Genomic DNA, 26,050 nt, shown 5'->3' with positions numbered 1-26,050 from the left:
GACGCCGCGGAGGAGATGCTGGACGAGAACGCCGGAGGAAGAACCAGAAGAGCCAGAAGAACCAGAAGAACCAGAAGATGAAGGAAGATAGAAGAAAGAAGAAGCATTTAAATAAAGGAATTGTCAAAAACTGTCTCTTGTCATTTTTAACATTTTTGACACTTTCTTCGTGAAATGGTAGGGGTACTTATGTACCCCCTTACCATTTCACACAGGGGGGGGGCCGGGATCTGGGGGTCACCTTGTTAAAGGGGGCTTCCAGATTCCGATAAGCCCCCCGCCCGCAGACCCCCACAACCACCGGCCAGGGTTGTGGGGATGAGGCCCTTGTCCTCATCAACATGGGGACAAGGTGTTTTGGGGGGCTACCCCAAAGCACCCTCCCAATGTTGAGGGCATGTGGCCTGGTACGGTTCAGGAGGGAGGGGGGGCCGCACTCTCGTCCCCCCCTCTTTTCCTGCGGCCTGCCAGGTTGCGTGCTCGGATAAGGGTCTGGTATGGATTTTTGGGGGGACCCCACGCCGTTTTTTTTTTTTTTTTTGGCGCGGGGTTCCCCTTAAAATCCATACCAGACCTGAAGGGTCTGGTATGGAATTTAGGGGGAACCCCACGTCATTTTTTTTTTAAATTTTGGCCGGGGTTCCCCTTAATATCCATACCAGACCTGAAGGGCCTGGTATGGAATTTAGGAGGACTCCCACGTCATTTTTTTTTTTAAATTTTGGTTCGGGGTTCCCCTTTGGGGAATTCCCATGCCGTTTTTATCAATGAACTTCTATGTGTATTGTCGGCAATGCAATAGCCGCGAGTAGTTTTAAATGAGTTTTTTCCTTCAAAATGTCATTTTGCTGTCAGACTGTTCTAAACACAGGAAACATGCGCCCCTTTACAGGCATACTATAGACACCCCCCAGGTACGAAATTTAAAGGGATATTACACTTTTATTGTTTGACTTTAAGCATTATTAAAATCACTGCTCCTGAAAAAACGGCCGTTTTTAAAACTTTTTTTTGCATTGATCCATGTCCCCTGGGGCAGGACCCAGGTCCCCAAACACTTTTTATGACAATAACTTTCATATAAGCCTTTAAAATTAGCACTTTTGATTATTCATGTTCGTGTCCCATAGACTTTAACGGTGTTCGCATGTTCGAACGAACTTTTTTCCTGTTCGCATGTTCTGGTGCGAACCGAACAGGGGGGTGTTCGGCTCATCCCTAAAGACGGCGGAGGAGCCGGCAGAAGAACTCGACACCGGGAGAAGAGGCCAGAGGGAGCGGAGAAGAACCAACCGGACGCCGGGAGAAGAGGAACCGGAGGGACCCCCGAAATCGGAAGAAGACCCCCGAAGCCGGAAGAAGACCCCCCGGAGCTGTCTAATAAATTACTACAAAAACCTGTGTAGTGTTTTATTATTGACACTTTTTCCCTAGGTAAATGGGTAGGGGTACCATGTACCCCATACTCATTCACCTAGGGTGGGGGGCTGGGATCTGGGGGCCCTCTTATTATAGGGGGCTCCCGGATTCCGATAAGCCCCCCGCCCGCAGACCCCGACAACCAACGGCCAGGGTTGTCGGGAAGAGGCCCTTGTCCTCATCAACATGGGGACAAGGTGCTTTGTGGTGGTGGGGGCCCGCAGGGCGCCCCCCTCCCCCAAAGCACCCACCCCCCCATGTTGAGGGCATGTGGCCTGGTACGGTTCAGGAGGGGGGGGGGCGCTCGCTCATCCCCACCCCCTTTCCTGACCGGCCGGGCTGCGTGCTCGGATCGGGGTCTGGTATGGATTTTAGGGGGGCCCCACGCCGTTTCTTCGGCGTAGGGGGTTCCCCTTAAAATCCATACCAGACCTAAGGGCCTGGGATGCCCCGCACTCGCCGCAATAGGAAAATTTGTTTTTCCTATTGCAGCGAGCGCGAGATGCAGTACTCTGCCCTTGCGTCGTATCTGGTCCGTCGGACCAGCATACAGGCGCATGCAGACGAACGGGCTTTCCGTCAGGTCCGCCGGACCAAGTATGCCGGAAAGTCCGACCGTGTGTACGCGGCATTAACTTTTTCCTAGGTATGGCCCCTAAATGTTTTACATTATAACCCCTGGGAACAGTAAAGAACGAGCAGGTGGAACTCTTCTAAAACCTCTTCCAGGAGGACCTCTTCTAAGATCAGAGAATCTGCCTTACCTTTTTCCAGGTATGCCTCCTAAATGTTTTTCATTATATCTCCTGACAACAGAAAAGAATGAGGAGGGAAGCCTCTTTTGTATAAAATGAGATAACTGAGAGCTCTTTTGGCTTACCTGCCCCTTTGAGGATCTGTGTTAATATATCCGCTGGAATGTCTTCTCCATCTTCAATTGCCTTTCTGCGTCTATTGATACATTCTCTCCCAGTTTTCCTGAGAAGTTTGAGGCTCTCTTGAGTATCTTTAATAAACTTCTGCTTTTCCATGGAGAACTAGCAAGAAAGATATACAGAAATATACATAAAATAATTTGTTTCAAAATGCATGACAGATCATGAAAGCTGCACAAACATGGACTCTTTACAGCAATGTCTTTGGGACTCAATCAGGATAACATGTGGATGCATAGTGTCTATAAGACTCTGTAGCAAGAGAGAGTCCACCTGGAAGTGACTACTTAAGTAAAACAGTTCAGAACACAACTACCCACAACTGTCACCATAAACAATGTCCCTTACAGTAAAAATCAAGGGTAGTTCTGTTAACATGGGCAAACAGCTGGAGGGATCCAAGGTTCAAGGACAAAGCGCCATCCAGCTGAAACTGTATTACTCTGTCTGCTAGCTGTGCACTGTTAGGCTCTGGCCCAGCTGTCCACAAGCCGGTTCTGCCAGTAAAAGGCCTCACACCTGGCTGAAGGTCAATTACCCAACTACCTCTGCCTCATCAGGTGTGGTGTTTCGGAGCTGCTGAGGGAGGGAAGTAGAGAAACGTGTCTTCTATGAGTGTGTCTAAGAACACAGGGAGTTGTTGGAAAAAAGAGGTAAGGCTAGGTTTCCACTAGTGCGTCCCCAAAGTCGCGCGATTTTGCCGCGATTTTTTACCGCGATTTTACCGCGACTTTTTACCGCGATTTGAAGCAATGCCTGTATCTATAGACCTCAAGTCGCATCAAAGTGGGACCAAAGTAGTGCAGGGACTACTTTGAAGTCGCTGCGACTTGAAGTCGCACAGATATGAACGGTACTCATTGGAAATCATGGGAAACAATTTGTCATGCGACTTTTCAGTCCCAAGTCGCATGAAAAGTCGCACTAGTGGAAACAGAGCCTAAGGGGTCGGCACCTACATTTGAGCATGGTAAGTAAATTGGCACTCCGCTACATTTTTTTAAGCCCCAGGTGCAATACTCACTGCCTCTCCAGTGCTGTCACCCACAACTCCTAAGGACAAAACATAACCTAGGGGCATTAGAAAATGGAATATTGTAGCATCCTGTAGAGGAGAACAGCAGCAATATGATCATAGTAGCATGAGCTAAGGACATCAGTCTATTCCGGGCCCCACATTGCAAGATAGAAAAATCAATCCAGTCCTTACCCTAATAAAAGGGTTTCTCATTTCCACTAATCCTCTCATAGCCAGGGATATGGCTCGAGGAAACGGAGTCTGATCATCATCAATGGAATTCAGGTCCATCCCAAAAGCTACCTAGAAAAAAAAACAATGAATTATAATGTATGTCTAGATTTTGGCCACATTTATCCGCAAACCTTCCTCTCATCCTTTACAGCAGACTTTTTTAACCACTTGAGCTCTGGAAGGTTTTACCTCCTTAAAAAGGAGATCCAGCCTGGGTGAAAAAAATTAAAAGTCAGCAGCTACAAATACTGCAGCTGCTGACTTTTAATATTAAGGTGCTTACGTGTCCAGGGAGCCCGCGATGTCGGCACCCCAGCCGATCTTCGGATCGACTCCCAGGTGCTGCCGCCGCCATTCCTGGTAAGAGAACCAGGCGGTGAAGCCTTTCGGCTTCATTGCTGGTTCCCTACTTTGCAAGCACAAAGCGCACTGCGCTTTCTAATTATCCCGGTGGCAGGGGAAGAAGGAGGGGGGCCGAACTTCCAGCCGCGGCCCGTCTCCCGAAAGGGGGGAAGGGGACCTGTCAAAAACAGGTCCCCATTTCCCCCTGAAAGGTGACAAATGTGACACCGAAGGTGGGGTGGGGGGGTGAGCATATCTGCAGAAGTTCCACTTTTGAGTGGAACTCCGCTTTCATGACCAGGCCATTTTTTTGCTATTTAGCACTGCTTTACTTTAACCGGTAATTACGCGGTCATGCAACACTGTACACAAAAGAAATTCATATCATTTTTCTTTTTTTTTTTTACAAATAGAGCTTTTTTTGGTGGTATTTGATCACCACTGGGTTTTTATTTTTTGCAATATAAATGAAAAAAGACCAAAAAAAAAAAACAATATTTTTTACTTTCTGCAGTAATACATATCCAATAAAAGAAATTAATAAAATGTAATTTCTATATAAATTTAGGCCAAAATGTATTCTTCTGCAGGTATAACAATATACTCTGTCACTGTACTAATGACTCCGGCTGGGAAGCGGTTAACATCTATGACAATCAAGGGGTTAAATGTGTGCCTAACAATGTGTAATTGTGTGTAACGTGTGCTGCTTTTTACTAAAGATCTCTTTGTTTCTTATCCCTGTACAGCGCCCTGTGTTGATTGTCATCACAGGGCTCTGAGCTGTGATTGGACACAGGCATTAATCATTGGCTGGGACTTGCAGACAGACTCCCTCTGTGTACAATCAGAGAGGGTGCCGTGCACTCTAAACCTGTAAGCAAGCAGCGATATACGGATACATCGCTGTGCCTGCACAGGCAGCCTGTTCTCAGTACAGTGCGGTGTGTGTGGAGGGGGGGGGCAGGGCCATCCTCTTTAATATTAATTGGACCCTGGTCAAACATTTTTTTGGGGCCACCCAGCTTCCCCTCCACTCAAAATCAGTTTACTGTAGCAGATCAGGCAGTGATTGCGATTGGTTGCCAGAGGCTACAGCATATCATTACCGCTCACTGACTGAATGCTAGAGGTTACAGCACAAATTACGACTCACTGATTAGTTGCTAGGTTACAGCACATCATTTCTGCTTGCTGATTGGTTACTAGAAGGTACTGCACATCATTACTGCTAATCAAATGGTTGCTAGAGGTTACATGCTTATTGCTCACTCATTGGTTGCTAGAGGTTACTGTGCATCATTACCACTTATTGGTTGTTAGGACTTACAGCACATCTCCTCACTGCCTGCACACCATGGACTGGGGAGGTGAGGGGACCCACCAATAGACAGAAAACTCCTAGAACTTGCTATTAGCAATGATCAGAGCAGAGAACACAACTATGAAGGTTAACTGAGTGCATGTAGGCACAGAGTCTAATGTGAGCAGTATCCCTAGGGACAGGCTCCCGGAAATATATGACTAGTCATGCCGCCTGCAGTAGAGCAGTGTTGAGGGGTGAGCTACATACAGAGTGCAGGATTGATGAGTGTGCTTTGTATGGATTGCAAGGTTGAGTGGTACGCTATGTACAGAATGCAGGGCTGAGAGGTGAGCTACGTACAGAGTGCATGGTTGACGGGTGCGTTACATACAGAGTGCAAGATTGAGGGGTGCGTTACATACAGAGTGCAGGGTTGAGGGGTGCGTTACTTATAGAGTGCAGGATTGAGGGGTGCGTTAGATACAGAATGCAGGATTGGGGGGTCCATTACATACAGAGTGCAGGGTTGAGGGGTGCATTACATATAGAGTGCAGGAATGAGGGGTGAATTACATATAGAGTGCAGGATTGAGGGGTGCATTATATAGTGAGTGCAGGCAGGGCCGTTTTAAGGAATTTGGGGGCCCCAAGTAAAATGGACATGGAGGCCCCCCCAGCGCATTGCGGGCAGTATAGCCACGCTGTCCCATTGATTTCAATGGGCAGCAGCAGTGAAGGAGCGGTAAACACACCTCTCCTTCTCCGCTTCAAAGATGCGGCTAGCAGGACTTTTTTACCATCCTGCTAGCGCAACGCTCCAGTGTGAATGTGACAGCACTTTAAGGGCGGATTGCGCTATAGCGCCTGCAATACGCTCCAGTGTGAAAGGAGTCTTATGTACACACCAACATGGAAGCATTGTGGCAGTAAACAATGAGGTCTTAAAGCACCCATATGGCTGGGCATATAAATTATGGTGTAGCGCTGGTAGATTTCTAATCTACTGCTTATAGGTAAATTTAATGGATCATCTGTGCTATACATTGTTCAGGTTCCAGCTTGGCTGTGTTGCATGCAGTTCCACATTGCGCCTGTGGGTGTCGTTGTCATCATGGGTCAATGTTGGAAAGCAACAAGCTGAAGTGTATGAGTGCTCTTCTGTCCCGGAGATAACTTGGCGGAGGTGGTCCTCCGAGTTGCATTCTGGGAGAGCGTATTTATGGGGCAGACGCCATGTTTCGGGGAGCTTTTCGCCTCGTGGCCCTCTTGGCCTAGAGGTATGTGTCAGTGAGTGCTATCTCGTAGCCCTCCGGCTTGGAGGGTTACGCTGCTGCAGCCGTGCAGGTGAGCCCAGAAGCCTGTCTGGGGCCTGCTACTGCTGAGATGCTCCTGTGCTGTCTGTCCTGAGGGAAGAAGCCGGACAATTGAGAAGAATCCAGGGGAGGACCCGTCTTGGACGGGACCATGCGACCGCTGGTCTGGAGAAGGGCCTGGTGACTCAATTGGAGGACGCATCCTAAATTACCCTACCGCACAAGTACTGCCGGGTTGGCTTAAAGGTTCTGGTACTGTGTTTGCTGTTCATTGAAAACTACTACATCCTGTGGCAGAGGATCGTATGAGTTTGTCCCACCAAAGTCTGTGGCACAGACTTTTTGTTCGTGCTGCGTTCCGGCTGCTAGGTCAGTGAGAGAAACCTATCTGGGCGGGCAAAGATTTAATTCTAAGCTGAGGAAAGGGACAGAGGGGGGCAAGGCACTGGCGCCGTTCTCTAGTCCAGCATACATGGCTGGTTGGGCTTTCAGTGCAGAAAAGACTATGTAGTTCAGTCAAAATGTTAGAACCGCACTGGATTTTTAGCAGATCAACATGTATTTGATGAGATTTGTTTCTTGTGTGTCCCTACATTTTTAACCTCTTGCCAACCATGTAACGCATATGTGCTGTAGCGGGGGGGTTGGGCCTTAAAGCCACACATGAGTCCATGGCTGCGTTTTCTGTGCTGAGAGCGTGATCAATGCATGCTCCCAGCACAGTGACCAATGCCACAGACAGATCCCAGCCCCTGTTTGTGATTGGGCTCCTGATCATGTTATAGAGAAGTCCGTTCAGGGACACACTTGAGGTCTTCAGTTACCACTGAGCTATGCTGGGCTCCTGTTGTGACCCTTCAGCATTAGAGAGAGAAAACGTCACCAGCACGCAATGAATGAATGGGTTCAAAGCTTTATTCAGCGATCACAATGCTACAGCAGAAGCAACGTTTCGGAAGCCTCGTAGGACCTCTTCATCAGGCATGCTTGATGAAGGGGTCCTGCGAGGCTCTGAAATGTTGCTTCTGCTGTAACAATGTGATCGCTGAAAAAAGTTTTGGACCCATTCTGGTGGTTCATGGTGTGCTGGAGACATTTTCTCGCTCTGACTATCTTCGGTTCCAGCTGTTGGTCGCACTTATGCACATACCCGTAGCCATTTCTTCATGAACGTGTGCATTGAGAGTAGTGCTTTGGAACCTTCACTGTTAGGGCGCAGGGATACACTAGCATAGCATACAGGCATATGTCCATGCGCTATACTCGTGTTTAGGATAGCACTGCTGTATATACCCAGAGTACAACCCTTCATTTCTATTGGAGGCTGTACGCAGTACCTGGGCTTTCTGGGTTTGGGGGGGTAAATGCTAGGACTTGCATTGAACAGGCTCAGGTGGCTGTGTGCATCAGCACAAACAGTGTATAGCAGTGGGTAGAGGGTTAATTCTGAATTTTTTTATTTACTTCATGGTTGCGGCTTGAGTCGCAAATTACTTGTAATGCTGCTCTAAACTACAATAAAATACAATCTGCCATGGGACCACTTCTTAGCTATGTGTCTGTTTGGATTAAAAATCTTCAGTGCTAAATCTTTCTCAGACCTTTGCAATTATGTGCATAGACTTTGCTAATTGAGAGGCAGCCTGATTTTTGTCTAATTGTGTTGCTCATTTTGAGCAGCGCTTTACTAGAGCTGCATCCATTGTCCTACGTGCAGTCTGGGATTTCAGGTCAAAGGCCGAATGTCTGGATGTTTCTGATGCTGAGACAAATCCAAAGTCCAGGCATGGGGTATTCATGTAGTGCTCTAGTTAGGTTGCTAGGTTAAAATCAGGGTTGCCACCTATCCGGGATTCACCCGGACTGTCCGGATTTTGAATCATGTATCCAGTTTTCAGTCTGCCTGAAACACGGATAGGCGGACTAGACTGCAGGGAGCGACAGAGAGAGTCGGCACTGGGACTGAGAAGATGGACATGATATAAGAAGCCACTCTACCGGGGGCACCTGATGTAAGGGGGCACTCTACTGGGGACACCTGATGTTAAAAGTCACTCTGATGGGGAACCTTGATGTAAGGGGGCACACTGATGGGGACACCTGATGTAAGGGGGCACTCTGATGGGGACACCTGATGTAAGGGGGCACTCTGATGGGGACACCTGATGTAAGGAGGGACTCTGATGGGTACACCAGATGTAGGGGGTACTAGCACTGTTAAAGTGTTTGGCTTGAAGAAAAGGTGGCAACCCTAGGTTAAATTTAGTTTATGGCTTCGCTGTAGTGAATGGAGCAGTGATTGATGGTTTTTGTCTGTACAGGGTTTCCTAGTTGGGTGTTTGATTTCTCCAACCGGTTTCTGGAAGAAGCTTGGCAATCTCTGGAAGGAGGTTTCTAGAGGGTGGCTGTGGAGGTGATGCATTTTGTGGGAGCTCTGGATAAGTGTGCTTCCTTTTCAAGGATAGTTCCATTTTCCTAGGGGGCTGCTGCCCCTAGGAGAGAGTCTCTCAGAGAGGAGATTGCAGTCTGGTACTCAGCAGATGCTGGGCTGAGACCCCGGGAAAGACTGCTAAAGATGTATTTGCTGAAGAGCACTGTTCTGAAGTCCTAGTTTGGAGAAGGATCCTTTTATCTCCCTCCCTAAGGATCTACTTCTGGAGGCTGGGTGGCAGACAGCTCCAAGGACATTGTGAGCAAAGACCTTTCTGTGGACTTTGGGTGTGCTTGTGCTAGATGAGATCTAGGTGACAGTGGTTGCTACATGGACTGGGGCTGCTTTCATAGAGTCTTAGGTATACTGGCCATTCCCTGTTACCTCCAGGAAAGGCTATTGTAAGAAGATTAGGGGGAAGCTGTCCTCCCATTATTGCTATTGATCATTTTGGGAGTATACTGTAACCCTAAACCCTTCTTCTGCTAAAGTTCTTCAGCAATGGATACTAAAAAATCATCCCCTAGACTGAACCTGTATTGTCAGTGTGCGTGGGACCGTGCTTATGTGACTGCCAGCCTCTGTACTGCATTGAGAGACTTGGGTACATTCTCAGCGGCCACGTTGGGGGTAAGCAATACATTTAGATTGAAGGAATCCATCTGCTGGTGTATGGGCAACCTTATAAGTAAAGCCTACATCAGTTCACTTTATGTACCTTCGAGATGACATCCAGGGTGAGTCTGCATAGCATGTCATGCATTCTAATCTCAGTTTTTCCATCAGCCTTTTCTGCAAGTCTCTCCACCAAGTCTTCGGCTTTCTCATTGAAGGGTGCCATCAATCCAATCAAGTATCTGTATGCAGGTAACAGAGTCAGTGCTAACCAAGGTTAATGCACAATGCACCAGACACCAAAATGTATCTTCTCATATACCTCCATTGCAACAGTGGAGAGCGATGCTACTTTACTAGTGCACCGTCTTATAGCTAGTCTGCTAGAATAAAAACTTCAAAAATGGTCTCTCTGTAAACACACACATAAATCACGCATACAGTCTTGTTCTAAAAAGTGGTGAGGGGACGGTAAAAGCTTGTGGTTGAGCCCCTTCATCATCCATCTAAAGAAAGGAATGCAGCTGCTCAGGGCTAGACACATGCCGCGGCCTTGATGCTTTGCTTCGCAATGAAGGCAGAAATTACTGCACGTCGGCGGGCGGTAAAGGTGCTGAATGCAAGCCCTTAAAGTGTATGGGACTGGGCCACAACTACCCTGCAACCGCATGCATTGTGGTGGCTCAGCCTTTTGAGAAGGTGACATATAGCCTCCTTGCAACCTGCCAAAAGACCTCTAAAGGGTTGCCATGAGTGAGACCGAGCCCTGCCCAAAGATTTGTTTATGTTCTTGAATTTGATCTGGTATCATTACCCTTTCAGTCAAGCTTGGACCAATGTAACTATGTATATACCATACCTGGCTGATGTCCTTGGAAGCTGGAAATCACTGATGTAGACACGGCTACTCCAGTGATCTCCACTTGCTTCCAGGTCCTGTGCTGAGCAGCTGGCATGCTGTATTGTGACCACAAAAGATCGGCACAGCACCCGTCAGAGAATGCTTTACATTTTCTGAATGAATGCAAAGTGTTCTATGTTTGGACAAGGTGGAAAACGTGACATCACCGCTCCACCTCGTCAGTGAATTGTTTGCATTCATTGAGAAAAGGAAAGTGTTCTCTGAATGGCACCTGTGTTGAACCGCCAACTTCCTTTGTTCACAATGCATCAGGTTGGCCGCTCAGCACGGGACGGAGATGGTAGTGGAGATCGGTGGGCATAGCGATGTCTACTTCAGTGGCTTCCAGCTTCAAGGGGCATTAGACAGGTATAGTATATACATAGTTACATTGGTCCAAGCTGGCACAATGTACTGTAACTATGTAAAAAATATCCATATCTGGAATTCTTCTTTAACATCTCATATGTGTATGTCGCTGTTTCCATGGTCTTCAGGTTTAAAAGCAGCATCTATTTTACCCTCTAAGTTTTAACGCCTGGTTAATATTTGTACTTACGTTCTACTAAACGCTGGATCCATGATTCTCCTCTGTTTGTGCCAGTGATCATAATCCCGATCTGTCACCAAGCCTCTTCCCATGAACCTGGTATATGATGGTTATTAAAACACCAAAAAAATTTAAAGCTAGAAAAGTGTTAATGTAACTTCTGCATAACTAAAGGAGGTGATTGGTATTATTTTAGTTGGGTCAGCCATGTGGACCTGCTTCGTTTTCTCAGTCTAGTCTTCCTTTGAAGTATAACTAAAATCAAAACCTTTTTTAACTTTTGTATAGAGTGGAGAAGGATTAGTACATATCAGCTTTTTTATTGTTGTCTGTGCTTCCCCCCCCCCCCTTAGGGAGATTCACCCCCTCTATCTGCCTATTATAACTGAGAGCAAAAGTGAAAGAAAAGCCCAAATTTTGGGTTGTCACCAAAACAGGACAAGAAGAGGAAATCTTCCAATGTGAACACTAGTTCTAATAACACCCAGGGATTTCTTCCCACTTCTAGCTTTGGCTATGGGACAGGAAGTGAAGAGAAATCTGTCCAGGCAGACGCGTGATTCAAAACCCAGGCTGTCTGGGTGAATCCTGGACAAGTGGCAACCCTAGTATAACCCCTGTCAGTTTTTTTCCATCTGGACAGCCTGAGTTTTGAATCACGTGTCAGGGTTTCAGTCTGCCTGAAACCCAGACACATTATTCAGACTGGGCTGTGGAGTAACTGAGATAGTTACACAAAAATCTGTTGCCGTCTGGGAGCTGTGGGCCACTGTCTGGGGACAGGTTCGTCATCACTGGGGGGGCAATGATGTCAGCAAGAGCAGTTTTGCTGCATTATCACTCTCCATGGGGCACCCAAAGGTGTCCCAGGTCTTTTATAATCCTATAGTGTATAGTACAAAAAAACAATGTGACCTGTGCTGCTAAAGTGTTCAGTTTTGGCTTGTAGAAAAGGTGGCAACCCTAGTTGAAACCCTCCCTTACTCTATCCAAAATGAGAAAAAAAAAAAAAAGTTTTTCTTTTAGTTCTACATTAAGCACAGAAGCTTTTACGCATAAAAAGAACCATAGCGGGTGAGGAGTTAGACCTTCTGTATTGGATAACCCCAATATAATTTGTATGTAATATTCTGGAAGATATGATACATACCGAACACCAAACATGTTGGACATACGCTTGTAAAACCAGTCCTTTGGGTATTTTGGAGACATCAGAAATTCCTACAATAAGGTATAAAAAAGATATCTTAGCGCTTTGCTTTCTTTTCCTGCACATTGTTCCAACAGTATCCCTTGTGAAATATACATGCTTCACCCTGACAAATCCATTCTATTTAGCCTGGCAAAATTTCTCTACAGAATTCTCAATTTCATGGACGCATGTGCATTCTAACTGACATTTTGCACGCTATTTAAGAACCTGACATTTTGCATGCTATTTAATCACCTATTGCCCAAATCCATGGCATGTACTGTGCTGCAATATGATGCTACCAGAGTTTTGTAGTGTATCTAAGCTCAAGAACACAAAAATGTAGCAGCTTACTAGTTCTTAGATGTGGTGGCTGCATTCTTTTTTTTCCTTTTTTTGTGGATTTATCCCTTTTTCACACCTTCTGTCTGTTAGGACTATCTCTTCTTATCATAGCATATCTCTACAGCATAGTGTGGAGTGTTCTGTAGTCAACTGTGATAACTGGGAGCAAAGCTAACTTCCCCCTCAATGTCCTGAGATCAGTCGGGTGCAGTCCGCTCACTCTCTGCTGCAGTCAATAATTAAAAAATACAGGCAGCACAAAAATAATAATTTTGCTCCAAGGAAGGTTTATTGCAATGAAAACACACCACTCACTCCCACTCAAAGCCATGCCCTCAGTGCTTTTCACCCAGCGTTGTGTTTTTTTCACTTATAGCAAAATTATGTATTTAGCGGTTTGCTTGAAGTTCCATTCTAACCTACACATATATTCATTATTTATTCATTATTTATTCATTATTTATTTTTATCAATTTACCAAAAAAAAAAAAAATCTAAATTGAATCAATATTTGGTGTGACCACCCTTTGGCTTCAAACCAGCATCAATTCTTCTAGCTACACTTGTACACAGTTTTTGAAGGAGCTTAGCAGGTTGATTGTTCCAAACATCTTGGAAAGCTAACCACAGATCTTCTGTGGATGCCATCTGCCTCAAATCGTTCTGTCTCTTTATGTAATCCCAGACAGACGTAATGATGTTGAGATCAGGGCTCTGTGGGGTCCAAACCATCACTTCCAGGACTCCTTGTTCTTCTTTACGCTGAAGATAGTCCTTAATGACATTAGGTGTATGTTTGGGGGTCACTGTCCTGCTGCAGAATAAATTTGGGGCCAATCACACGCCTCCCTAATGGTATGCCTGTATCTGTCAGAATTGAGGACACCATTGACTGGGTAACATTGAGGACCATAGACGCAGTGGTCGGCCAAGGAAACTTAATGCAGCATATAAAAGGCACATCATGCTTACTTGTCTTTGGAAGGTGTCCAGCAGTGCCATCAACAAAAAAACGGCGAATAAACAATGGGATCCATGCATGCCTATCTACCGTCCAGAGAAGTCTGGTCAGAAGTAGACATGTGCGATTAGTTTCATACGAATCGAAAATTCGTAAGAATTTCCAGAAATTCGTACATTCCTACGAATCCGAAATACAAATTTTTTTGCATACGAATTCTGTACGAAATTTCATTTACGAATTTTGGATCCAAATTCATAACGAACATTCATAATTGTTACGAAAAGTTAACGAACCTAAAAGTTAAAAACCCAGGAAGTCAGCACGGCACAGGGATGGTGGGAGCCCCTCATAATGATAAATTCATCATAACGAAAATTTGTAATTGTTAAGAAAAGTTAACGACCCTAAAAGTTAAAACCTCAGGAAGTCAGCACAGCACAGGGATGGTGGGAACCCCTCATAATGGGCACAGCGGGTGTACACTCAGACCCGGGAACTCAGCATAGGGATGGAGGGAACCCCTCATAATGGACACAGCAGGTGTACAGACCTGGGAACTCAGCACAGGGATGGTGAGAACCCTATGGGAATTTCTATGCTTACGAATTTTATACGAAATACAAAATTTCGTTAACGAATTTCGGATCAAAATTAACAGAAACGTGACTGGTGTTTTGTTCAGCAATCAGAGGAAGTCAGCACAGCACAGGGATGGTGGGAACCCCTCATAATGGGCACAACGGGTGTACACTCAGACCCGGAAACTCAGCACAGGGATGGTGGGAAACTGCCATTCCGCTCCTTGACAGCGAGGTGTGAGGTTGCTGGTTCCTTTGCTCCTGTGCTTCCAGAAACCAGGGGCTAGAGTTGCTCCTCTGCCCCAGGAGTGATGCAGGATCCTGGGGAGGACCCTGGTGGAGGCCCCCTGGATAGGCCTCAGCCTGTGGACGACACTGGGCCTGGCCCAAGGAAAGATGAGTCCCTGTCTGCCTTTAGACGGAGGGAAACGTTGAAGCGGATTGAGAAGGAAGAGGAGAAGTTAGTAGCTTTGAAAAATGAATTTAAAAAGAAAAAGCAGATTTGTGCCAAAGTGTTCAGCAAGAAAAGACCGGCTCTGAGGCCTGAGCTGAAAGACCTGGAACAAGCTCTGCGGAAACAGAAAGAACTGGTGAGTTATCAGAAGGAGAATAGTGGAGCATTTAAAGAAAAATATAAGAATGAAGAAAGATTCAGCCAAATGAGAAGAGGAGCCGCTTCCTGCATGGAGGGTAAGGAGACCAGTGAGGAGATGCAGGTACAGACAGCAGAGAGTGAGAAAGTGGGCCCGGAGGATGAGCCCAGCTCTTCAACACCTCAGACATCTGCTGAGCCCTCAATGGTGGAGGCCTCTGTCCCCTTCACTCCCCAGCAATGTGGAACACCTGAGCAGGTGGTTGAAGGTTCTGCCATGCTGGATTTCATCAATAAACTTGAATCCACTTCCACTTCCCAGGATGGTGAGGAAAAGATGGACGCCGTTCCTAGCCCTGTGGAGGAAAGACCTGTGGAGAGACAAGGTGCAGGTACAGTGTGTGTGCAGGATGATGGTGTGAACTTTAATGACAATGTGCTTGCTGAGGGTTGTAGTGCTGCAGGCAGTCAGCCCAGACCCATAGACAATACACAACATGCAATAACATCTGCTAATAACTGTCAGCTTCAGTATGCAGAGAGGTCCATGGACAATACAGAGACTTTGCCTGGACCAGGCACAGCGGCTGTTCCTGTGAATGATGGAGGAGATGCTGGGTGCAGTAGTGCTACAACTTTCCAGGAGTCTGCAGCAACCATGACTGTGATTGATCCCAGGAAAAAAACTGTGTGTTCAGAGGAGGGGGAGGGGGAGGGTCCTTCCTCTGCTAATCAGAAGACTGCTGTCCCAGCTGATTCAGACTCTCTGCCAGCAGATTTGATTGTGTCTAAGGACAAGACTGCGAATGCTGCTGGTGTAAGAAAAACTTATGCTGGTGTTGCTGCTACAGGATCTGGGAAGGGACAGCAAGCAGGGAAGGAGCATGTAAATGGTTTATCTTCCTCCCTGTTTAAAAGGAGGAATGTTGTGCAGTTAAAATGGGAAGGCAGTGGAATCCCCCCACATAGGAGGACAGTGGTGGATAAGATTCTACAGATGGGGTTTACACCCACAGATATCTTCGCCCTGATCAGTCCGGCAGGTTCCTATGAATATGATTTGTCCTTTATCCGTCCGGAGTCTTTGGACATATTTTGAGAGAAGTATGAGCACGTGTGTAGGGGCCTGCCGGACTGGAAAGGGCGAGGGCCAACCCCTCATTAAAATGGTCACAATTTTGGTCCGCAATGAATCCATACCACAAGGGGATTTATCTGTATGGTTGAGGAGGTATGGAGATGTCCTGAGCCCCCTAAAAAAGATTGTGGACGATCAGGGAATATGGACGGGGGGATGGTCTGTGCAGCTAAAATTAAAGGTTGTTGATAATGTCGTCCAGCATCTGCCATCCTCAGCTTTCCTGGGAAGGGACAGGCTGACCATCTTCTATCCAGGCCAGCCAAAGCTCTGCAATAAGTGTGGTGATAAAGGACATCTTGCATCCTCCTGTCCAGTGATGAAGTGCTCTCTCTGTCAGGGTATAGGACATTTGGCGAAGGATTGTAATATTATCAGGTGCAATCTGTGCAATGCGGTGGGACATCCTTACAGTGTCCTGAGGCAATGCACAACAATCCTGAGCTCATGAGAGAGTTCTTCCGCATGGACATGGAGGATGCTCGGAGCTCGGCAGCTGGGGTGCCTGTGAGTCCATCTGAGTCTGTGCCAATACCTAATGTGTCTCCCCAATCTGTGATGCCCCAGTCTGTGCCAATACCTAATGTGTCTGTGTCCCCCCAGTCTGTGCGTTTACCTAGTGTGCCCATGTCTTCTGTAGGTAAGGTATCAGTTGCCAAAAATGTGTCCAATCCTTCTGTGTCTGTGTCCTCTAAAATTGCAGAGGCAGCAAGAGGTGCTGAGGCAGGTGCGTCAGGTGTGGTGCCAACCCCCCTTCCCCGACGCTGCAGGGTTTCTATTGAGGATCGTGGGGTGCAGAGGAGTAGGGAGGATGGTGGTGAGGCTGGCCTGGTGGTAGATAAGGGAAGGGGGAGTGGGGGGAGGGGGGTGAAGGGGAGGATAGGGGTGAGGAGGCTGTTGAGTCTGGTTTGTCTAAGGATGATATGGAGTGGTTGGAGGATAGGAGGAGGAGGGGCAAAAGAAGGAAAAAAGGGGGTTCAGTTACCTTAAATCCTAAAGTTTTGCCTTTAGAAAATAAGTTTGAGGTCCTTTCAGATGATGAGGATGAATGGGACTCATTCAGTTCTGCATCCTCTATGGATGATGAGTGCCAGGGTGCAACAAAGCGTGCTGGTTCTCCAGGAAGATGGAGTAGTCAGGCTAAGAAACAGCTGCCTCAACTACCCTAATGGCAGTTCCCACTCCGTTAAAAGTGGCAACCATTAATGTTGCCAGCTTAAGATCAGTAAGTGCTTGTCATATGGCCTTATTTTTGCTCAGCGCGTTTGATGCTGACATTTTGTTTTTGCAAGAAACCCATCTGAGTAGTCTGGCCGATATACATCTAGCAAAGAAGGAGTGGAGACGTGGTCCCTCATTTTGGTCTCTTGCGGCCGAGCTGTACAGCGGAGTTGCAGTCCTTTTTTCTGGTATGGTAACGTGCCGGCGGGTAATTGAGGTAGAGATAGGGAGATGTATGGTCTTAGACGTCTCTATGAAGGGGCAGGACTTGCGCCTGATTAACATCTATGGTCCCCAGACGAAGTGGGACAGGAAATGCCTCTTTACAAAGATTAAGCCTTTTCTTTTTACGGCCCAGCAGGTTATCTTTGGAGGTGATTTCAACACCATTACTAGGTCTAAAGACAGGAGAGGTTTCAGAGATAAGCTGGGCTATGACACCCTTTTTCTTAATGCGATAGTTAGGGAAGCAGGTCTGGTAGATGCGCACATTAAGCGCTGCCCAGACAGCACGCGATTCACTTTTCAGCGAGGTAGTAGTCAGAGTAGGATAGATAGTTTTTTTTTAAAGGGAGACTCCGCTTTTTTGGCACCTGTGTGTCGGGCAGTGGAGTTTTCTGATCACTGTATTCTATCTGTGACTCTGAATGCCCCAGACATGCCACCTAGGGGGAGGGGTATCTGGAGATTGAATTCGGCCCTCCTGGAAGACGAGAGAGTAAGACAATCCTTTGAGGTTTTTTTCAAGCACAGATAACGATCCTAGACTTTTGCAACAGCAAGTCAGAATGGTGGGAGCTTGTTAAACAGTGGACTGTTGGGCTTTTCAAGGCCATAGGAAGAAAGAAGCAGCAAGATAAGTATATCACCTACCAGCGTTTGTGGAGGAAACTTGACCGCCTTGTTTCGAATGGAGGAGATTCTGGGGCGATCTCTGAGGTGAAGCTCCTCCTTAGGAGACATCAATATGACCGGCACGCCTCTTTGGTTCAGGAGAGGGATTACGGGAAATACCATTCGCCTGACCCTTACCAGAACTGTAAACAGAGCATAGCAGTTAAGACGGTCAATGGCCTGAGGGACAGTACGGGCTCTCTGACGAAGTCTAGGTCAGGGATCCTGGAGGTTGTCAGGTCATACTATGCTGATCTCCTGGGAGGAAGGAACCTTGATCGGACAAGGATGTTGGGTTTTTTGGACTCTACACCAGGACTGGAAAGTAATGTTCCTTTGATGAATTTGACAGATGAAATCACTGCAGATGAGGTAATCCAGGCTATTGATAAACTAGCCATCAAGAAAACGCCAGGGCCAGATGGTCTGACAGCCGAGTTCTATAAATGTTTTAAGACGATCCTGGCTCCCTACCTTGCAGAGGTTTTTAATGGCTGTTTGAATGAGGGTTCTCTACCTCCCTCCATGAGGCAATCTGCAGTGATCCTTCTGTCAAAGGGTAAAGATCCTTCGATGATTGGGAATTGGCGCCCCATTAGCCTTCTTAATGTCGATAGAAAGATACTGGCAAAGATTTTCTTCTGGCGATTATCACCAGTTGCAGGCAGTTTGTTATCCCGCCACCAGCACTGTTCGGTCCAAGGTAGAAGCACTTTCTCAGCGGTGTTAGCTGTCCGGGAGGCCTTGGAGCGTTATAGGGCTGCTGGTTGGGGTAAATTTTTGCTGACATTGGATCAGGCTAAGGCCTTTGATCGGGTTAATTATGAGTACTTGTGGCTCCTTCTTGACAAATATGGCCTAGAGGGGGGTTTCATTGATTGGCTCAAGATTTTGTACAAAGGGGCTGAAAGCTTTCCTCTGGTTAATGGTTGGGTCAGGCAGCCCTTTGCGGTCGGCTCGGGTGTGCGTCAGGGGTGTCCATTGAGTCCTCTGCTATATGTGTTTGCAATTGACCCCTTCATTAGAAGGCTAGAGAGTGGACCATTGTGTGGGGCACCTTTGGGCATCGCTGGTGAGCCTCCTTTGAAGGTGGTCTCAGTGATAGGGCAGTATGCAGAGGCATCAGGTTCAAAGGTCAACCAGGACAAGTGTGAAGCTTTCTGGATGGGTGTGGAAGGTGAGAGCTTTGTTCTCCCGGATGACTTCCCGGAGCCCCAACAAAAAATTTGAGTTCTAGGCATTGAATTCGGCCCAGGTGACTATGGTCATGCAAATTGGGTGAACAGGCTGGAGAATGCCGATGCCAAGGTGGCAAGCTGGAAAGGTTGGCAGCTTTCCTTGAGGGAAAAGGTTGATCTGATCAAGACTTACCTGATTCCGATTTTTCTGTATGTCAGTTTTGTTTTCATTTTGCCAGTTTCTCTCTATACCAGGATCTATTTGTTTCTTCCAGCTGTTATGGGGGAACAGAATAAACCTTGTCAAAAGGAATGTGACTTACCTTCCTAGGCAGGAGGGTGGTCTAGGGATGGTCAACCCTGTAGTCTTTTTCTCTCTGATGTTTGTGAAGTACAATCTTGGTAACATGTTGGCAGAGAGACCGCCTGGGTGGGTTGGTATTTTCCAGTCCTGGTTTAGGCCCTTTCTGCGAGACTGGGAAAATGGTGGGCCAGTGAAAAGCCTGAGGGTCAAGCATGAACAGCTCCCGGCTTATGTTGCCCCGTGTTTGAAAATGCTTCGGCAGTGGCAAGTAACAGCAGGAGAAGTCAAATCTCTTCCAAGGAAACTTCTTGAGAAGCGGATCATGAGCTCTGCTTTTTGCGAGCCACTGGCCTTGAGGGATTGCCCAAGCCTGGTTTTGGGGGTGGGTTTGCGATTGATTAATTTGGAGAGAATCCCAATGAAGTTTAGGGATCAGGCTTGGCTTGCTTTCATGGAAAACTATATGTGAAGGGCAACTTGAATTTTCTTTCCATGAGTGATCGGGGCTGCCCGAGAGTGGAGTGTGGAGGAGTGGTGGAGTCCATGGATCACTTTCTACTTCAATGCCCTTTTAATATAGAGGTGTACAAGAGGGTTGGGAGGGCTCTGAGTATACCCTTCTTCCCCCATATGAGTTATGCAGAGTGGGTGTATGGGGCATTCCAGACTCGTCGGGATTATGATTTGGAAACACTTTTTTTAGTTAGTCTAGTAGTCCGTTATTTCACGTGGAGTGCACGGTGTCAGGTATCCTTACGGAGTAAAATCCTCCCTGTGGAAGTGGTGGTGCAGGACATTCTGGGTGAGGTTGGGAAGATTCGGGGTCTTGAGAAAGGCAGGTGGCAGCAGGAGGCCTGGATAAGGGCGTGGCGGAATATCAGGACTCTGTAGCTGCTGCCTGTTGATCTCCGGGTGTGCGGCTTTTCTTTGTATTCTTGATTCACTCCCCTAGATTTTCAAGATGAAATATATTTTTGATAAAAGGCTACATGCATGGTGACGGTGATGTTCCTTAGTCTGGCTCTCCCGTAGGGATTGTGTTGTGCGCAATTTGGTTTGTACCATTTATTATGTTCTTGTTTTATATTATCATATTCAATTATTTTGTAAATATGTTTTATTTATTTATTATGGTTTTATTGTATATAAGTTGTTGTTTGTAAGATTTTTCAATAAACAAAATTAACCCCTCATAATGGACACAGCAGGTGTACAGACCTGGGAACTCAGCACAGGGATGGTGGGAACCCTATGGGAATTTCTATACTTACGAATTTTATGCAAAATACGACAGTTCGTTAACGAATTTCGGAATTTTTGGATACAAATTCGGTTACAACAGAAACATGACTGGTGTTTTGTTCACCAATCAGAGGAAGTCAGCACAGCACAGGGACGGTGGGAACCCCTCATAATGATAAATTCATTATAACGAACATTCGTTATTTTTAAGAAAAGTTAACTAACCTAAAAGTTAAAAACCCAGGAAGTCAGCACAGGGATGGTGGGAGCCCCTCATAATGATAAATTCATCATAACAAACTTTCGTTATTTTGCGAAAAGTTTACGAATCTAACGAAAATTTGTATTTCGTACGAATCCGAATTGAATTTCGGACATAAATTACGAAATAATTTTCGTACGAAACAAGACAGAACGAAACGAAACAAATTTATTGACGGCGCACATGTCTAGTCAGAAGTGGTTTTCATAGAAGAATTGCGGCAAAAAATCCATATCTCAGACGTGGAAACAAGCGACTCGACTATGCATGAAAACATAGGAACTGGGATGCAGAAAAATGCCAGTAGGTGCTGAATGCTGAGTCAAAATGTGAAATATTTGGCAGTGAACAAACAAGGTCCATAAAGACATGGATGAGCGAGTTTGAAGTGGAGGAACTTGACTGGGCCTGCACAAAGTCCTGACCTCAACCTGACAGAACACCTTTGGGATGAATTAAAATTGAGACTGCAAGCCAGGCCTTCTCGTCCACATCAGTGCCTGACCTCACAAATGCGCTTCTGGAAGAATGGTCAAACATTCCCATAGACACACTCCTAAACCTCGTGGACAGTCTTCCCAGAAGAGTTGAAGCTGTTATAGCTGCAAAGGGTGGGCCAACTCAATATTGAACCCTACGGACTAAGACTGGGACGCCATTAAAGTTAATGTGCGTGCAAAGGAAGGGGTGTCAATACTTTTGGTAATATAATGTACAGTATCTCACAAAAGTGAGTACACCCCTTACATTTTTGTAAATATTTTATTATATCTTTTCATGTGAAAAAAACTGAAGAAATTACACTTTGCTACAATGTAAAGTAGTGAGTGTACAGCTTGTATAACAGTGTACATTTGCTGTCCCCTCAACATAACTCAACACACAGCCATTAATGTCTAAACTGCTGGCAACAAAAGTGAGTACACCCCTAAGTGAAAATGTCCAAATTGGCCCCAAAGTGTCAATAGTTTGTGTGGCCACCAATATTTTCCAGCACTGCCTTAACCCTCTTAGGCATAGAGTTCACCAGAGCTTCACAGGTTGCCACTAGAGTGCTCTTCCACTCCTCCATGACGACATCACAGAGCTGGTGGATGTTAGAGACCTTGCGCTCCTCCACCTTCTGTTTGAGGATGCCCCACAGATGCTCAATAGGGTTTAGGTCTGGAGACATGCTTGGCCAGTCCATCACCTTTACCCTCAGTTTCTTTAGCAAGGCAGTGGTCATCTGGGAGGTGTGTTTGGGGTTGTTATCATGTTAGAATACTGCCCTGTGGCCTAGTCTCCAAAGGGAGGGGATCATGCTCTGCTTCAGTATGTCACAGTACATATTGGGATTCATCGTTCCCTCAATGAACTGTAGCTACCCAGTGCCGGCAGCACTCATGCAGCCCCAGACCATGACACTCCCACCACCATGCTTGACTGTAGGCAAGACACACTTGTCTTTGTACTCCTCACCTGGTTGCCACCACACGCTTGACACCATCTGAACCAAATAAGTTTATCTTGGTCTCATCAGACCACAGGACATGGTTCCAGTAATCCATGTCCTTAGTCTGCTTGTCTTCAGCAAACTGTTTGCGGGTTTTCTTGTGCATTATGTTTAGAAGAGGCTTCCTTCTGGGACTACAGCCATGCAGACCAATTTGATGCAGTGTGCGGTGTATGGTCTGAGCACTGACAGGCTGACCCCCCCACCCCTTCAACCTCTGCAGCAATGCTGGCAGCACTCATACGTCTATTTCCCAAAGACAACCTCTGGATATGACGCTGAGCATGTGCACTCAACTTCTTTGGTCGACCATGGCGAGGCCTGCTCTGAGTAGAATCTGTGCTGTTAAACCGCTGTATGGTCTTGGCCACCGTGCTGCAGCTCAGTTTCAGGGTCTTGCAATCTTCTTATAGCCTAGGCCATCTTTATGTAGAGCAACAATTCTTTTTTTCAGATCCTCAGAGAGTTCTTTGCCATGAGGTGCCATGTTGAACTTCCAGTGACCAGTATGAGAAAGTGAGAGCGATAACACCAAATTTAACACACCTGCTCCCCATTCACACTTGAGACCTTGTATTACTAACAAGTCACACGACACTGGGGAGGGAAAATGGCTAATTGGGCCCAATTTGGACATTTTCACTTAGGGGTGTACTCACTTTTGTTGCCATCAGTTTAGACATTAATGGCTGTGTGTTGAGTTATTTTAAGGGGATAAAAATGTACACTGTTATACAAGCTGTACACTCACTACTTTACATTCTAGCAAAATGTCATTTCTTCAGTGTTGTCACATGAAAAGATATAATAAAATATTTACAAAAAAGTGAGGGGTGTACTCACTTTTGTGAGATACTGTATATAGTGAAGCAAAATCTGTAATCACATCCAAACATTTAGGGGTCTCTTTATCAATGTTTTAACCCAAGATGCACACAAGTTTCTTTTAAGATTTAAACATTTTTTTCTGATTAAATCTTTTTTTTAAAAATGTGCGACTCTTGGGTGATCAACGTGTGAATCTTGGGTGAATACAAATGCATAGATAGACCCCCTTACCTTAAACAGGTCAAATTTTACTACAGCTAATGATGACATATCTTATGCTTACTCTAATGAGTCAACTGGTTCATTGAAGGGTCAGAGATGGTGCAGAGATGGAGATATTCTTACCTTTACTGCTTCTGGGCTGACAACTAAAATCAGCACACTATGGAAAAAATTTAACCGTACAACTGGGCCATATTTCTGGACCCTGTAAAAAAAGACAAAGTATATACACAGGTACTTTTATTTGTCCTTTATTGTTCAGAACAAGAACTGTGCACTGCATTGTGCAATGGCCTCCTCCATCCTGGGCACCTGACCCTTTGTGTGACACCCTTTTTATCTTATGCACGCTTCATATTCTTTTAGAAATATGTGGCTATCACCAGCGCTCCAGAGTGGCTCCAGAAGACCTTTTTTGCCACAATGCAATGTTTCAAAACCATACCAGGACCCTTCATCAAGATAACAGTCCCTGTTGAAGTGCTGGTGATATCCATATTTTTCTGAACTATGAGTAATAGCGACATTTGTTCCTTTGTACCTTAGCACCCCTTTCATCCAGGTCTCTACACTGTAAGATGTGTGCCAAGTGTCCCCAAAGCTGGTCAGATACTAGTAGAATTTTGTTAGAGAGTTTTCATTTTAGAATGTTCTTTTCGTTTTTTAGTGGATAATGAGCTCAAATCAACATTTTTTTTAACAACAGTGACAAGAAAATTGAAAGAAGACGGATGGAAAAGTGTTCTTGAACAAACAAAATTCCATGTGGTTTTCGTTTTGGAAAAAGCATACATATTGTAATGTGCATGTTCTAGCCACAAAAGAAACCAGTTTTCTATGTCTAGGATTCCATTCAAGTAGCAGATCTGGACACATTTTTAAGGACCTTTGAACAAAATTAGTTGATGATGACCTAATGATGGAAGATCAAATGCTTTGACCAATGATTTTTCAGGATTTCTTTTGAACGTTCAAACAAAATTTGACTAGTGCATGGCCAGCTAGTCTCACTCCTGTTCTTTTGGGCTCCTAAGAAGCTAAAACTGCTCTCAACCATTACTTAAGGTGGCCATAGATGACTTAAATTTTGAATGAAAATTCTTAGGAAAAGAATGTTTTAAGAAAGTTTGTTAGTTTTTCTAATTAGTGGGGTCATTTTGACATTTGCTTTTGACCGCAGTGATGATAAAATGTGATGGATCAGAAACTCACCCTTGTAGTGGTAAATATAACAACATTATATATACACATATAGCTTTTAAAATAATACAAGGTGTGGCTATATTGAAGTTTTTGATAAAATTTTGGATATATTTCACCAGAATACAACCCCCTGAAGAAGACCGCAACAGCACAGGTCGAAACGCGTCGGGGTATTTATGTGGATATCTATTAATGTATTGACTTTGTGTTTTAAATGAATTGTACCAAACTCAGATAAAATATTCTGAGATATGTCCGTTACCAGAGTTTTGTATCTGTATAACTATTTTGACAAATGACTTGCAAGCTGTGTTTTGCACAATAAATGATTTTTATCATACTTTTACGACATTTTCTGTATGAATATACTATAATTGCCGCTAAAAAGCCCCCTGGGGGTTTTTCCAATTTTTGTTTGCTTACAATACTGTTTGGGGTGTGCGGCTGACTCTATTTCATGTGTTTCTCCTATTGTTTGGTTCTTTTTGGGTGGTTAAACACTCCTTCCCCTTTTAACACATGAGAGTCATATATGAGCTGTGAAACAATGCATTATGGAGTATAGTACGAATTGTCCTCTTTTAAGTAACCTCCACAGTTCCCGATCCAGAAATGTCTTTGATCGTGATGGGCGATATAGGGACCACTTAGTCCCGATTAGAATTAATACAGAGATTCAGACTTAGGCCGCTACATATATGCAGTCTAAGGGACCCATCTTGTAGGTCCCCACTCCGAAAGGTTTGTCTGTCATGGACTCAGAAAGACAGGTTCTAGTCCAATAAACTTAATAATATATTCAAGTAACAATATTTCCAACATGGTACTAAGATAGGAATAGTACACTCCCTAATGCTCACAGCTTCGACAATAATAATAACAAAATGTAATACTAAGCTTCAATATGTTATTACTCTATAAAGTGATATTCATTTTTTTGTGCTTTTTACACTGATCTATTTGGTTTCCTCATTAGCCTTTCACTCCCCTCCCTCCTTTGGTGGGCGTCGGTTTCTTTTTAGGCTTCCCGGCACGGCGGGGAGACTTGGAGAATCTCCATGGTTCTCCCCTTGTTTATGCTCCCATTCATGGTGGGGCGATACTTTTACCACATTTTCTGTATGAATATATTATAATTGCAGCTAAAAAGCCCCCTGGGGGATTTTCCAATTTTTGTTTGCTTACAATACTGTTTGGGGTGTGCGGCTGACTCTATTTCATGTGTTTCTCCTATTGTCAGAATAGAAAAAATGTCTTTAAAGGAGTTGTAAAGGCAGAAGATTTTTTATCTTAATGCATTCCATGCATTAAGATAAAAAACCTTTTGT

General features: G+C 45.4%; 1 protein-coding gene across 4 annotated transcripts in view; it reads right to left on the bottom strand.

Moving 5' to 3' along the window:
- The window catches only part of LOC141117631 (cholesterol 24-hydroxylase-like), a 75,647-nt gene that overhangs the window by 38,039 nt on the left and 11,558 nt on the right, over positions 1–26,050 (bottom strand). For all 4 annotated transcript variants that reach the window (XR_012237188.1, XM_073610577.1, XM_073610578.1 and 1 more), the window contains 6 exons: positions 23,643–23,724; positions 12,215–12,285; positions 11,074–11,160; positions 9,717–9,855; positions 3,565–3,675; positions 2,300–2,456 (listed from right to left, as the gene is read on the bottom strand). Coding sequence is in view for 3 of the 4 variants with exons in the window: in XM_073610577.1 (XP_073466678.1) it covers positions 2,300–2,456; positions 3,565–3,675; positions 9,717–9,855; positions 11,074–11,160; positions 12,215–12,285; positions 23,643–23,724 (647 nt within the window). In the remaining variant the exon portion in view is untranslated. The remainder of the gene's footprint in view (positions 1–2,299; positions 2,457–3,564; positions 3,676–9,716; positions 9,856–11,073; positions 11,161–12,214; positions 12,286–23,642; positions 23,725–26,050) is intronic.

Source organism: Aquarana catesbeiana, linkage group LG13, assembly GCF_042186555.1.
Source record: "Aquarana catesbeiana isolate 2022-GZ linkage group LG13, ASM4218655v1, whole genome shotgun sequence".
Classification (NCBI taxonomy): domain Eukaryota; kingdom Metazoa; phylum Chordata; class Amphibia; order Anura; family Ranidae; genus Aquarana; species Aquarana catesbeiana.
The sequence above is the reverse complement of the archived record's forward strand: the minus strand, read 5'-3'. Positions and strand labels throughout refer to the sequence as shown.